Source organism: Candoia aspera, chromosome 4, assembly GCF_035149785.1.
Source record: "Candoia aspera isolate rCanAsp1 chromosome 4, rCanAsp1.hap2, whole genome shotgun sequence".
Classification (NCBI taxonomy): Eukaryota; Metazoa; Chordata; class Lepidosauria; order Squamata; family Boidae; genus Candoia; species Candoia aspera.
This window is the reverse complement of record NC_086156.1, coordinates 69,812,747-69,828,897: the sequence shown is the minus strand read 5'-3', so window position 1 is coordinate 69,828,897 and position 16,151 is coordinate 69,812,747. Positions and strand designations below refer to the sequence as shown.

At 41.2% G+C, this 16,151-nt stretch overlaps 1 protein-coding gene across 2 annotated transcripts in view; it reads right to left on the bottom strand.

Moving 5' to 3' along the window:
* The window catches only part of REEP1 (receptor accessory protein 1), a 61,570-nt gene extending 50,391 nt beyond the window's left edge, over window positions 1–11,179 (bottom strand). For both annotated transcript variants that reach the window (XM_063300405.1, XM_063300404.1), the window contains exon 1: window positions 11,034–11,179. In XM_063300405.1, the coding sequence (XP_063156475.1) occupies window positions 11,034–11,065 (32 nt within the window). In that variant the 5' untranslated portion in view covers window positions 11,066–11,179. The remainder of the gene's footprint in view (window positions 1–11,033) is intronic.
* Between the last annotated feature and the right edge of the window lie 4,972 nt (window positions 11,180–16,151).

The following is a 16,151-nucleotide window of genomic DNA, read 5'->3' as shown; positions in this document are numbered from 1 at the left end:
TTGGAAATACACAGGGAGAAGGATGGTAGCTTTCTGTTAAACCAACGTAGTAAAATTCAAAAGCTCCTAGAGGATTTTAATATGCAAGACTGTAAACCAGTCTCTGCTCCGATGATAACAGATTTTCAGAAAGATATAGGAGAAACTCAATTAACTGAGGCAGAGAAATATAGATCTGCAATTGGAAGTTTACTGTACATTGCAAACCACTCTCACCCAAATATCTCAAATTCTGTGGCCATTTTAAGTAGACAGGTAGAGAAACCTACATCTACTGGAAAAGCAGCACTGAAGAGGTTAATGAGGTATTTGCAAGGAACAAAGAATTATTGCCTGAAGCTAAATGCCTCTGGAACAGAGAAATTGCAGGCTTTTGCCGATTCTGACTGGGGAGCAGATGTCACTGACAGGAAATCCATTTCTGGGATTTGCTGGGTCTAGCTTAGGCTGGCATTCTAGAAAGCAAACACTTGTTGCTCTTTCCACTGCAGAAGCAGAGTTTTATTCTCTAACACAAACCTGTAATGAGGTTATATGGTTTAAACATTTGTTAAAAGACAGGCATGGAAGTGAGCCAGCCTATAACTGTTTATGAGGATAATCAAGCTTGCATTGCTATGGCAAAATCTGAAGCCTGCAAAAATAGGACAAAACATATTGATATTAGATATCAATATATCAAAGATATGATAAGCAAAGGAGAAATAATGTTGAAATATTGTGAATCAAAAGACATGATTGCTGATATTTTAACCAAACCTCTTGCTGTACCAAGACACAAAGAGTTAACAAAGCAAATTGGTTTGCATCTTATTCTGTAGTATAAAAGGGGGAGTGTTGTTTTCTACTACAGATTAAGGTTACTATGGTAACTAATCATTTTGGCCAGGTGAAGAGGTTGAATTTAATTGTCCCCTTTTCAGTTGTTAATTTTTGCACCTGGGGGGAAGAACTTGCCTGGACTTGTTTTAGTTTCAGTTTCCCTTCTGTGTAGGCATGTAGAGAGTTAAGCAGCTCTCACTGAGAGCCTGTAAGAATGCAGAAGCTTTTAAATATGTTTGCTTTCTGTAAATAAAAATTATTTTTATAGAAATGCCTGGTGCGTGACTTTTCTGATCTCTCCTGGGCCAAAGGCTTTCCTAGCAATCTGCCAACAAAAAACATCAGTGCTAGTGAGTGTGGGGTTTGAAGACCATCTGTCTTCTAGGGAGCAAGCCTCACACTCACCAGCACTGATCATGTTACCTAGCCTGGTAATGAAATGTCTACAAGCAAACAAACAAGCTCAGAGAGCACTGAGGACTCCACATCCATATTCAAGAGGGTTCTGCTTGAAACAAATTGTATAAATCTGCAGTCTACATGGCATGCAGCTATCTGTCTGTAGTAGCATGAAGGCAGGCTGACTTCACAACAGCATCATTTTCATTTTCAATTTTGATTTGGAAGGCATAGCACAAGAGCCAAAAATACTAAGACTCGAAAAATAAGCTTTTAAAATGTAATGAACTGCTTAAATTTGCATATCTTTCCATACTAATTAAATATGTTCAGACATCTAATCTTAAAACATTAATTGGATTATAGACTAGTAAAAAGAGAAAACACATCTAATATAAACACATCTAAGTTATATACAGTAGTGTCATTTTGTTACCAGCTGCATCCTAAAAATTATTCAGTCTTGACTGTTCATAGTTTTCAAGGTAGTCACAACTAAAAAAAATCTGAAAATAGGTTAGAGAAGGGGAAAAAACAAATAAGAAGCAAAATGTCAATTCATTGCAAATAAACTGATATCTCAACGCAGCTATTCTCTGTAAGATAATTAGTGTTTCTGTAATGTTACAAATCATTCAAGAAACTGCCATTCATTTCCATTGGCAATGCAAAGTGTGGTGATCTGAATGTGTTAAAACCAACCCTCCTGGCAGCACAGACTGAAAGAGTTCAAACAGAAACCTGTTTCTAATTTAAGCAGACTTGACCCAATTAAGTCAAGGTCAAGAAGATACCAGTTGTTAGACCCCACTTGTGGGAAAACGGAGAACAGGTGAAAGGATTGGCCATTGGGAGGTGATAGATAGTGAAATGACCTTAGGTTACCCTGCTTTCTTGGTACATTTTGAGAACCAGAGTCTCATCTTAACATCTACTCTGTTCCTCCTTTCTATGCTGACCAGAGAGTTGAATTACACTTGCCAAAATTCATAACTAATTAAAATTGAGCTGATGAATATTTTTTCTGACATTTTGTGAACTGAGTCCTGAGCATTGCATACAAAAACAACTGATATGTTTAAAGACTGCACAAAGATAAGATAAATATTTGAGAACCCTACTGTCAAAACAAAATGTGTATAATATATGTGGACATTCCTTTTTGCTTTTTAAAATGTAGAATATTTGTGAGAATTGAATAAATAAATTAATATGGTACAGACTAGAATGATATTAATCCATGTGTCCTAATGAGAGATTTGAAAGAATTATCACGAACATGATACGGTACATGCTGGACTAACATCGATCCTGCTAGTAGCTGTGGCTAGCAGGAAATCAAGGAACTTGAAACATCCTTATTAAGTAGTCAAGGCTTTCAATTTTTTAACTTCAGGAATGGAGTTGGTGCCCTTTGGAGCAAGATTCTAAAATGGAGTGAGCTATAGTTAACTTTAATTTGCAGGATAATTAAAAACTAGCTTAAATCTGATTAGCATATTTATCTTTTTCACTACAGCACCTTACAGCCAGAGCCCACATCTGCTCAGAGCAAAAGGGAAGTCTCTCCTTTCAGTTTCAGTTCCTGAGAAATTGTCACATACTCATTACATACAGTCAATGGTGATGTGTGCATCCCATTCTGAGAACTTTTTATAAAGATGGTATTTATCATGTTTCATTTTCAGGAGGCTGAGCATTCTTACTGCACCATTAAGTGGCAGCTGTCAAATATCTAAAGTGTGAAGGAGGAAAATCCTGGTGAATAGCAGAAAATCATTCTCCTTTTACATGAATTTAATGGCACAGAATAACATCCTGCCATCTGCTTTCTTGCTTGTCAAAAATCCCCTTACTTAAATGGATTTGTCCATTCAGTTCAAGAGAAATCAAAACCATAATTATGTGCTGTGTTCTGTAATTTTTATAGGGACTAAAGGATTAATTTATTTCACCTATCTTGCAACAACATCCCGGATAGACAGAGCTTAGGTATACAAAATTTGTACTTTCTGATTCCAATGACACCTTCACCAATATTGTGGCCAAATACTCCATAGCAGCAGTCAAGACACTTTACCAAATACTTTATCCCTGATACAGTATATTTATTTGTTTTTATATGCTTCTATATTTAATGTGTATGGATCATTAATCACAATAAAGATTGTATGTACATGAACTGAAAAAAAAAAAACCTACAGAAGTAGAATGCATATTTTCCCAATGCTTACCGAAGAGCTGACCCAACCTTTTGGTCAATTATAGACAACTTATTTCTTTCAGTGTAATTTGCAATGCTCTTATAGAAGGAACGCTAAGGAACTTAGGAATGCTAAGATGAAATTGTAATTAAGTTCAGGTATTTTTACATACATATTCTATTTCTTAAACTCTTGGCATAAATCAGATATATTTAATTGCTTTGAAAGAGAAAAAAAATAAATTTAAAAAGTAAAATTATACTATCTTATTTTTCTCCTATTTCAATGGCAAACAGTAGTGTTTGGGAATATAAAAGCTAACATACATAAGAATCCATTGTGGGGGAAGATTCTGGTTCTTGGTTGGCACAGATGACCACTTGCAAAGGTGGTTCAAAGAAAGATTGGAAGATTACAGATATTGAAGTATCTCAACTAATGCCCACACTGTGGCATTCGTTGGCTACGAAGCATATGCTTCTCAAGTTTATACAGTGAGCAAGGCCATTGGGCAGACTGACAGGGAGGGCTTGGCATGGCATCCCCGAACAAGAGCAAACTGGAGTAAAGCACTGGAGGACACACCTTAGTTTCTCAGTTTGCCTGCAGCCCTCAGATATAGGAGAAGATGCTGCCTTCTCACCCTCTAGGTTAAAGGGTGACTGAACCACCTACTGTCTTGTCTTTTGCCTTGTCTTGAGGTAATGTCTGTTCTGAGTATTTCACTTGCAGCAATATGAACTGAAGCATTTTCTCACCTATATGCACTTTTCTGAACTGGCTGATCATTTAGGAGGTGTAACTACATATGAGTCAGTTCTGTTAACTGACCCTTCTTCTCTTGCACAAATGCTACTGGGCTTTTTCTCCTATGATTTAATCTGTGGCCTTCTCAGAACACTGATATCATCACTGGGCATGACAGTTACCCCATACAAAATGATGCCTTGTCTAGGAAGCCACACTTTGAGTGAAACTGGGGAGGTTGTCAGTGTTTTGGTTAGACTGAGCAAGTGAACTTCAACTTATAGAGGGGAAATTCTATTTAAAAGGAAGTAGCGGGACAGATGCCCTTATTCTCCCTGCGTGGAGCTTCTTAAGAGTCTTTCTGGGCTTCTTCTTAACAAAGGAAAATGTTCTTATAAAGCAGCCTGAGGAAGACTCTGGGACAGTAGCCTATCAAATGCCTCTGGAGAGTTTACAAGCCAGGATTAAGGAAATGCTTCACCTAAGAATCAGTATTGTACTAAAGGCACAGAGGATAAAATGCCATAATGAAATAAATCTATTCATCTATTTATAAGGAGTGGAATCCATATTGGACCAAGCTGTTTTCAACAGGCACCATTCATACAATTGGTAAGAGCATCTGGTTGAAGTCTTATTATGAGCATCCTTGAAATGAGACATACCTGCCTGGGGGACACCTGAAAAGCAAGAGAGAGGTCAGGTTTTGGTTTTGCTTGGAAGAAGCAGACTTTGGGAGACTTCTGGGGGAGGTATGGTGAACTGAAGATGTCTCTGCAAGAGCAGAGTTGATGGCCGTGGCACAGACCAAGGAACTGGAGAGTAGACCAGTTCCTTAGTACTTCTCCAGATAAGGAGAGCACAGGAGATTGTCCACATGTGTTCCAGATGGCTGCTCCTTGTGAGGAGACCACAGCATGGTGGTTTTCCGCAGGTTTGAGTGCCGGGAGACAATGGGTTCAGCCATCTCGCTTGCAATCGCGCCAGAGACTTTTAAAGGACACAAAGTTCGCAAACCTCACTTTCTAATCACTTCTGGAAATTGCCTTTTAACTATTCTAAAGCTATTAAAGACCTTCGGAAGGACAGGTTTGAAAAATCTTCATCCAGTAAGTTTATCTTCACTTTGAACAAAAGAAAAATTAATTACAAACTTAAGAAATTAAATAATTTTAAATAAATAAATAAATAGCTTCGAAAGCAAAAGACTAAATAAGATTTGGATCTAAGAAAGTGGTAAATGGAGTAAATGTCCAGATAAATTTGGAATATTGACTTTTACTATAATATTTGGAATTAACCATAAAAAATAAACACCTGGTGGGAAATAGACTTATTTTGGATACCTTGGCAATTGCAAGTCATAACAAAAGATAAGTGATGATTTTAGAAACTGGACCCTAGAAGGGACTAAAGATTTTAAGCAGAAGAAAAAAAAATACAAGCTTGATGTCAGTTAATACTGGGACTTACAAAATGATACAAAGCGTTATAACACCAGAAATATAAAGGAGATCTTTGAAGAATGGAGCCAGAAATTACTAACTACAATATCAACACTGTCAGTAATGATGTCTGCTTCTATGGATAGACTATGTTTAAAAGATGTTAACAAAGGAATGACAGATATAAAACAAATTTTATCTGATAAGCTAGAGAAAGTACCAAAAGTGGAACTACGAATGACAGGCCAAGAGAATGATTTGAAAAAGGACACTTTACTGGATATACAGATGAAACTGGCTGAAGTTTTAAAAATTAAAAAGGAAATACAAATGATAAACCAAGAGAATGACCTGGGAAGTTTTCTTATTGGATCTACAAAAGAGGCTTGTTAAGCCTTGAAGAAATCTATGTCATAGAATAAAGAAGAATTGAAGAGAAATCAAATCCTATGACAATATTTGATTAAACTAAAGATTAAGACTGTTAGAAGTAAAAGGAAGGAATATAAAGTTGTTTACTTGATCAAGGTTAAAATAAGACTTTTTTTGGCAATATTCTGGCAACCCTTTATGGACTTCTTGCTGATATCAGGATTGAAAAGTTTCTGTTTTATGGATTTGCTTATGGATACGGGATGGGATTGAGAGCCAGTTTGGTGTAGTGATTAAGGCCTCAGAGTAGAAACCAGGAGACTGTGAATTCTAGTCCCACCATGGGCACAAAGTCAGCTGGTTGACCTTGGACCAGTCACTTTCTCTCAGCCCTAGGAGAAGGCAATGGCAAACCACTTCCAAAAAACCTTGCCAAGAAAACTGCAGGGACTGTCCAGGCAGTCTCCGAGAGTCGAACATGATTGAAAAGATTAAAAAAAAAAAGGGATGGGATATGGAATGAAGAAATATCTGTTTAACCCTATAGGGGGTGAAGAATTATTGAATTTGTTTATGCTTGTTGTGATGAAGGTAACTTCTTTATATATTTCTTTTTTTTTCTTTATTATAGTCTCTCTCTTTTTTTCCTGCACTTTTTATTCTTTCTTTCCATTCTCTTCTCTTTATCTAAGTTTAGTTTGTATTAATTTTTACTATTGTAATTAAAATCCTTGATAAAAATTATATTAAAAATATGAGCATTTGGCAATATTGCTGCTCTTTGCATAAAAACAAGCTTATGCATTTTATCAACTTTTAACTACCTCAAATTGCATTAAAAATTCACCTATATTTTTCGTATTTGTCTTAAAGTATATACAGTACATTTATGTGAACTTTCCCTATTTTTTTCTAGCAATTCCCCTAATAACATATTTCCTCTGATTTTCCCCTTCTTTTTTTATATTGCTTATTGCATCTCAAAATTGGGAAAAGGAAATGAAATTTTTGAAATAAAAGTTTAGATTTCCTAATTGGTGAATATACAGTACATTCAGCAAAACTTCCTGTAGAACAGATTTCTTATCCATGTCCACTTGGAATCATCAAGAATAGAACCTGGGAACTTTTGCATGCAAAGCTGGGGCACTATTAGTGAAGCTATTGCCCCTTTCCCAAATGTAATATAAAATTTCTTTCAGAGGGAAAGTAATTGTCAGAAACATATAACCTTTATTTTTCCCACTCCCTTCTGTAGCCTAGCTCTGAGAAATAGGAGGTACACTGCACATTCAAATGTTTCAATCAAATAGTATATTTGAAATGGCCCCTCCCAATTCTGATGTTGTGAGGGCAACTATTTCAAAACAAAGTAATACCCCCTTCCCATCCCCACTCCCTAAGTTTAGAGCTATTGGGTGGGAGAGAAATATTTCCATCAGGCTTTGAAGGCAAAAGAAAGCCTCAACCCACCCCTTTTTCTTCCCACCATTTCAACCTCCCATCTATCACTGAATGCTGCTGCAGGCATCTATGACACTAAAATGCATGGCCTGAACAAATGCATAACTAAAAGGAGAACATTCCCAGAAAAAAACATAGAATGGTATGTTACTTTTCTCTTCTAAATGTGAAAATATTCTCTAAATTCATGGGTCCATAAACACTATGTATACTCATTTCCAAGATCACTGAATGCCTCAATAAACTTTTGATTGAGGAAGTTTGTATTTTTATAAAATGTACTGTGGCAGTAACAGATTAATGAGCAATTATAACAATACAAGTGATGTTATACATAGGGTCACCATGAGTCGTAAACGACTCGACAGCAACTAACAACAACAAAGTGAGATTGCCTCCTAAGTCTCATTACATTTTGTACATTTGGGATTCTGAAAATTGTTGTATAAATAAAATACAGCAGGATTCATCTGACATATTCTGTAAAGTTTAATTTAATCCAAAAAATGTTCAAGAGACTTCCTCTATGTCATCTGCCAATGCCAAATGGAAAAATTCCACCCTTCAGTGAAGAGGATAGCTTCAAATTATTTCCACAACATGTGGTCTTTTAGAAAGGTAGGACATCAAAGGGCTTGAAAAAGGAAAAATATAAATTATTTTCATTTTTCTATTGGCCATGCTTTTGTTAAGAGAATAGCTTCTGTCATCAGAGTAGAGTAGATAAAGCTTTAATGGCATTTGAAATTAAAGCAACACATAAAGAAAAAAGCAGGGGTTAGAATTTCGTACATTTTCTTATAACTTTTCAAAATATTTGAATAAGGCAAAATTACAAATCACTAAAGAATAACTTTGCTATCATATTTTACACATAAAAAAAGGAAAACAAGAAATGGTACAAGAATATATGCCACATAAATGTCATTAGAGATCAGCATAATGACGTTGAAACTAGTAAAAATTCAACAGGGTTGCAGGAGAAGAGAGGTCTGCTGTATATATTATATGGTCTTTATCTTTGTTAAGGTAGACTTTCAGGGTTCCATTAGAAGTCCTAAATGTTTCCCAGTAAATATGAATAGCGCTTCCCAAACCTGGTAAAAAATGAATTGGATTACAGTTCTAATTGTGATTCACCATGCCGGATAAAAATGCTGGAAGTTGTAGAAGACACTTGGGAAAAGCTAACTGAAAGTTTTGTTGTTGTCTCCTGAGCTTTTTAAAGATCCTCCCAAGTAGCTTTCCCAAGCTTGGGCACTCCCCAGATGTGTGGACTTCAGTTCCCAGAATGACCCAACCAGTACAGCCTTGGGCCAGTCCCTCTCTCTCAGCCCAACTCACCTCACAGGGTTGCTGTTGTGGGAAAAACAGGAGGAGGAAGGAGTATGAGGTATGTTTGCCACCTCGAGTTATTTATGAAAATAATAAAGGCAGGATAAAATTAAATAAATAAATAAAATTCTAAGAGAGTTGATATCCACCCATCTGGAAGATGCCAAGGATGAGGTAAGCAAATTTACGCAGACCCACATTTGGGCAAATGCTCCAAATGCTCATCCACATTTGGAAGAACCTGTCAGAAGACCTTTGAAATAAAAAAGGACAGATCTAGATTGTGTTGCATTGTTTTTATATAGGCAAACTGTTTTGCATCATCAAGAGAATGCCTCACATTTTCACTCTTCTAAGTCCTGATGTCATATCTCAAAACAAGCACATATTTTCTTTCACTAGATGGTACATAACAAAGGATTATAATGTACATATATTGCTCCTTCCTCCCTCCCCATCCAGTTTGCAGGGATGACCTCATGATCACAACCTTTCTCTGGTTCGCCTTTGTTTCTCAGAACTCCATTATCAACTCACATGATTTCAAAAAGCCTTCTTTCGGGGAGGAAAAAGCCCCACTAATGTACATCTTAGAGATGTTTTAAAATGGGCCAGAGTTTAAAAAATCAAACCAGAAAGTATATTAAACTGTGAAAAAGATACAGAAATAGAATTGTACCTTTAAACAGCAATGCTAACTGTGTAAAATTGAGGTGGGGGGAGCAGGGAGAAAACAGCTTTGCAGGAACAAAAACTGAAATGTCATGTCATTGTTCAAATCCAGGATCAGCAAAACCCTACCATTGCTTGAAACACACACACAGACACAGACACACACACACACACATTTTATGTATGTGTGTGTGTGTGTGTGTATAAATAATATGGTTCACACTAATAAAATGCACATTCAACCACGAAAATAGCAGCTGCAGATTTACGAATAGAACTTGCCGGCTTCTTTCCTGCAACCCTTGGGATGCCTTGTCACTTAAGTATACATCTGTCATTGAAAGTCTCTTGACTGTTACAGAGAGGAAGTCAAAAATCACTCTCACCACCATCCTGTCTTCGAAACTGCTGGGCAGAGACTGAGTCCAGGGAAGACAGCTTATTCCACCAATCTTCCCCAGGCCCTCCAGGTGAGTTGGACTGCAACTCCCATCAGCCCAGCTAGCATTTATGGCCCAGACACATTGGAAGGATGCGCTCAATCAATCAATCCAATCCAGGCAAAGACAGCCATTGGACTTCCAATATCAAAGGGTCTTCAGAATTTCAGTAAGCCCTAGGAAGCCTTTCATTCAAAAGGGAACATCTACAAGAAAAATTGGCTCCCAAGTTTTCCTCACGTTTTAGGAGCACAAGCCCTTTTCTTTTGTGGCTGGTCATTTTCTTTCTGCTGCCTTTCTCTCTAAGGGAAGCCTTAGATTTAGACGGTCATGTGGAAATGGATTCTATTGTTTGTTTCCCAGAGAGAATGTCCAAGGAATTCCTGTACCCAGAATGTCTCCCACCTGCCATGAAATGGCAATTAATACTACCAAAGCAAGGGTCGACACCCTCCAGTCTCCCCTCCTAGACTCAGGCGTGCTCGAGGCCGGATCTCTTCGGTTAAGAGGGGGAAGCCCCAGGCATTAAGGTGAGCAGCAATTAACACGAGGAAAATTAAGAGAGGTTGTTCCCACTCCCACCGCTCGTGGGATGGCTCCAGATGGCGCCCTCTGGCAGGTCAGACAGAAATCGCTATTGCTAATAACAAAGCGGCGATTTTCCCTGCCCTTTCTCGATGCTCGCTTTCTGCCTCCTTTACCCCTCCCTAGACCCGGTTGCATCTGCCAAAGCGAATACTGAAAAGCCGCCTTCTTCTGTTGCAGCCTTCAAAGGGATCCCCACCTCTTTTTGCGTATATGGTGCCGCTAAGGCAAGAACAGCCAGTCTCTATGCCAACCCAGTACAGCACCCATTTCGTTAGCCGAATAAAAATCTGCTTTAAGTCGCACGCTGGTCTCGGCTGCTGCTCAATGCAAGAAAACCAGGCACGGGCGACAGCGCGTGAACTGCTAAATTTAGATGGCTGGGGAGCCTGATCAGATATTATTAGCCGTCGCATTCGGGGAAAGCTACGTGCGCACCACATACGGGCAGATCCCGTAGGCACCACCAAAGCTGCTTTCACTCTGCAAAGGCGGCTCTCCGGGGGAAAGAAACGGCACGGCGACGCCCACCCAAAGTAAGTACTCACACCACTAGCCTGGAGATGATCCAGGAAACCATGGCGCTGCAAGACTCCGGTGACAGCAGGGCGGGGATCGGATTTTCCCCGGGTTCGAGTCGGTCCGTCCGCAGTCGCCAGAATGAGCAGAGCAGGCGTCTCAGCCATTCGGCATCCAGCGCGCAGCCTCACTAGGGAGCGGCCGGAAACAGCAGCAGGCGCTCGCTCAGACGTGGGCTCCTGACCTCGCCCGCAAGGCTGGGATTGCTTAGGCACCTGTTCTCGGGATCTCTGTCTGTCCCCCTGCTATGCCTCTTCCTCTGAGAAAGGGCGAGCCGCTCAAGTGGCAGTCCTCAGGTTACCGTCCTTTGCCCGAATTGGAGATGGGCAACGAAGACAAGCAGCCTCTTTGCTTTCAAGACTGCAGCGCGTGGCCATTCCGAAGCAATTGATGCGCCTGCTGAGACAATCATCACTCTTCACACGAAGCCATAAGTTGCTTTCACCATGATTTGATGAACGAACTACTGTTTACCGCCTAGATTTTAGCTACAGGAGATGCTATCACACACTTCTCAGAGGTAACCCCAGTTAGTTAGGAACCTGTAAAGGCACATATTGGCTTGGTTTTTTCACACTAGGCCATGGTTTCCCAAGCCATTGTAAAGGATACTGTGTTTACCAAGTAACTGTAAAGTGTAAAGTTGCGCTTATACAGTAGATCACTTTCAAAGCTGGTGAGAAATATTGATTTATAACATCCTTAATTCTAAGGCATTTAGAAGTAATTTTCTATTACATAAGGCTCTCAAGTCCCATTCTTTCTGAGACCATGAACAGAATGGAGAATAGAACAGAGGGTCTTTCCTGTGTCAGGACTTGTTCTGTTGCCTCAGTTTCCTGAAGGTGGCCTGTCGCTTCCATCAGCCTCTGATGATGGGTGATGGTAAGAACTTGTCCTTTGGCACTGCTCTGAATTCTCCTGCGTATCCTCATCAAACTATTTCTAGCAGCCATTTGTCTCTGCAAGTCTATTCCCAGGTGTGCCCAAATTTTTTAAGCTGGCCATCCACCCACAGCATCAGATAGTGGCTTTATTCCCCCTAGGATTTTCCCTTTCCCGTTGCATCCATCTTTGGGTGATGGGAATAATGCCTCATAGTCAGTCTGCGTATTGTTCTTGTTGGTTATTTTCATAGTAATTCATAGGCACTAAAATGTGCCTATTCTCTCTCTGCCTTAGTTCAGCACTGTCCCAAAAACTATTTATGTGCCCACAACCTCATTACTTCTGAAGCTCCCATATGCATATGTTTGAAAAAGAAAGAGAAAGCAGGTTCATGGTAGAGCCCTACTAGCATTTCAGGAAGGAAAAAAAATATATGAGGTGTGTAGGTAGGAATACAGACATGGGAGTGGCACCAAGTGTTTTATTAAAAAATGAAGATTACATGGAATGACAGGGAGCAAGCTCACCATTTTGCCTTCTGGTAACTGGGTATATTGTGACCACCCAAACTCTCTTTGGCAGCTGATTGAAAATTGGAAAACACACACAAACAGACACACAGGCATGTACATATGCCCAGGGCTAGGCAATAGCCATTTTCTGAGAGCACTTATAACATGATCTCAAAACTCCGAAGAGGAAATTTGAGGAAAAAACGAAGGAGATTCTCCTTTAATGATCTTGATCTCCAGGGTGCCAGCTAAGTTTCCTGAGGCTTCTTGGGTCTTTCTCCTGCATTATTTCTCCAGGCACTGAGCAATCTGCTGCCAGATGTGATGTCCCCTTTTACTTCCAACCAAGAAGTCTTGCTTGTGCAACCCTCAGGAGAGAGATGCCATCATCTGCTGTGCAAAAGGCCTTAGAGCCTATCCTGTTGTAAATTTGATTAGAAAAGCCAGATGGCAGAGCCCTCGGCTGCAATACTGTATAGGATGATATACGGTACTTAAGTGTTGTTTTATTGTGATTGTAACTATATCATAATGTATATTGACTGTATAGTGTCTATTAATTTTTACTTTTGTTTTAGCCTAAGGGTTAATTTTGATTGTGGTTGGACCCTGCCCTGGTGGGGGTCCATGTTATTAGAAAAATGTCTGGGGTTTCCTTCTGAGCCTCTGAAGCCTTCCTAGTTCCCTTTTAGGGAGTGGGCTGCTCCAATGGGCCTGGCCAGGCCTCCCAGCACTCCTTCTCACCACACTCACACCCACTTTTGCCACAACCGACGGAGGTTGTGTGGTTGGAGAAATCCGGATTCAAAGAGAGGTCTTTTCCAAACCTGGCGCGGCTTCCAGGCAATTTTGGCGGAGCAGCGCTTGGAGTCTTCCGGGGCCTTTGCCACGGTGAACGCCCCCTCCGCGGGATGCCTCCTGTCGCTTCTGCTGCTGATGGGGCTTGTGCCGGCCTTAACGGCCCCTTCCCTCGACGCGGCGCTGCTCTCCCGGTCCCTCAAGAAAGAGAGTCCGCGATGGCGACCCGCTTCTCCACTGCTGCCTCTGAGACTGCTGCCGGCGCTCCTCCTCGCGCCTGGTGTACCTGCCTCTTCAGTCGGGCGGCTACGAAGAGCACCGCGGCGGGGACCATCCCCCACCCTGGTCCGCGGGGGCGGTCGCAGAGTCGTCCAGTTCCTTTTCCAATTCCTCCGCACCTCCGTGTCCCCGTGGAAGCACCGCCGGTGGCGGTGGCCGAGATCCGAAGGCAAAGCCGTCGAGCACGCCGCGCTTTCCGAAGACGTGCGTCCGGATGCCAACTTCGGGAGGACGCTTTCCCCGGCTGTTTCTGTTGCGCCGCCTTGCCGGCCTTCCCCAGGTCTCCCATCTCCTCTTGCACAGCGACGGCTTCTCTCTCAGCCTTTGCGCCCGGGGGACAAGGCAGAGCAGGCAGTGATAGCCCTCGCCCTGCCGCCGGTGTCACGCCGGCTCTGTCAAGACACCGTGGTCGCGGCTTACAGGACCGCGGGCTCCTCGGTTAACAGTGTTTCTCAAACTCAGCCACTTTAAGATGTTGTTGTTTATTGGTTTAGTCGCTTCCGACTCTTCGTGACTTCATGGACCAGCCCACGCCAGAGCTTCCTGTTGGTCGTCAACACCCCCAGCTCCCCCAGGGACGAGTCTGTCACCTCTAGAACATCGTCCATCCATCTTGCCCTTGCTCGGCCCCTCTTCCTTTTGCCCTCCACTCTCCCCAGCATCAGCATCTTCTCCAGGCTGTCCTGTCTTCTCATTATGTGGCCAAAGTATTTCAGTTTTGCCTTTAATATCATTCCCTCAAGTGAGCAGTCTGCCTTTATTTCCTGGAGGATGGACTGGTTTGATCTTCTGGCAGTCCAAGGCACTCTCAGAATTTTCCTCCAACACCACAGTTCAAAAGCATCTATTCTCTTTCGCTCAGCCTTCCTTATGGTCCAGCTCTTGCAGCCATATGTTACCACGGGGAACACCATTGCTTTAACTATGTGGACCTTTGTTGTCAGTGTGATGTCTCTGCTCTTGACTATTTTATTGAGATTTGTCATTGCTCTTCTCCCAAGCATTAAACGTCTTCTGATTCCCTGACTGCAGTCAGCATCTGCAGTAATCGTTGCACCTAGAAATGCAAAGTCTTTCACTGCTTCTACATTTTCTCCCTCTATTTGCCAGTTATCAATCAAGCTGGTTGCCATAATCTTGGTTTTTTTGAGGTTTGGCTGCAAGCCAGCTTTTGCACTTTCTTCTTTCACCTTCATCATAAGGCTCCTCAGTTCCTCTTCGCTTTCAGCCATCAAAGTGGTATCATCTGCATATCTGAGATTGTTAATGTTTCTTCCAGCGATTTTAACTCCAGCCTTGGATTCCTCAAGCCCAGCATGTTGCATGATGTGTTCTGCGTACGAATAGGTAGGGTGAGAGTATACAAACCTGCCACACTCCTTTCCCACTCTTAAACCAGTCCGTTGTTCCGTGGTCTGTTCATACTGTTGCTACTTGGTCGTTATATAGATTCTTCAGGAGGCATACAAGATGACTTGGTATCCCCATACCGCTAAGAACCTGCCACAATTTGTTATGGTCCACACAGTCAAAGGCTTTAGAATAGTCAATAAAACAGAAAGAGATGTTTTTCTGAAACTCCCTGGCTTTTTCCATTATCCAGCGGATATTGGCAATTTGGTCTCTAGTTCCTCTGCCTTTTCTAAACCCAGCTTGTACATCTGGCAATTCTCGCTCCATGAATTGCTGAAGTCTACCTTGCAGGATCTTGAGCATTACCTTACTGGCATGTGAAATGAGTGCCACTGTTCGATAGTTTGGATGTTCTTTAGTGTTTCCCTTTTTTGGTATGGGGATATAAGTTGATTTTTTCCAGTCTGATGGCCATTCTTGTGTTTTCCAAATTTGCTGGCATATAGCATACATTACCTTGACAGCATCATCTTGCAAGATTTTGAACAGTTCAGCTGGGATGCCGTCGTCTCCTGCTGCCTTGTTATTAGCAATGCTTCTTAAGGCCCATTCAACCTCACTCTTCAGGATGTCTGGCTCTAGCTCACTGACCACACCGTCAAAGCTATCCCCGATATTGTTATCCTTCCTATACAGGTCTTCTGTATATTCTTGCCACCTTTTCTTGATCTCTTCTTCTTCTGTTAGGTCCTTGCCATCTTTGTTTTTGATCATACCCATTTTTGCCTGGAATTTACCTCCGGTGTTTCTAATTTTCTGGAAGAGGTCTCTTGTCCTTCCTATTCTATTGTCTTCTTCCACTTCCACGCATTGCTTGTTTAAAAATAATTCCTTATCCCTTCTGCCTAACCTCTGGAATTTTGCATTTAATTGGGCATATCTCCCCCTATCACAGTTGCCTTTTGCTTGCCTTCTTTCTTGGGCTACTTGTAGTGTCTCAGCAGACAGCCATTTTGCCTTCTTGGTTTTCTCTTTCTTTGGGATGTATTTTGTTGCCGCCTCTTGAACAACGTTGTGGACTTCTGTCCATAGTTCTTCTGGGACCCTATCTACTAAGTCCAGTCCCTTAAATCTATTCTTCACCTCCACTGCATATTCCTTAGGAATATTAGTGAGCTCATATCTAGCTGATCTGTGGGTCTTCCCTAATCTCTTTAGTCTGATCCTGAATTGTGCAAGAAGAAGTTTGTGATCTGA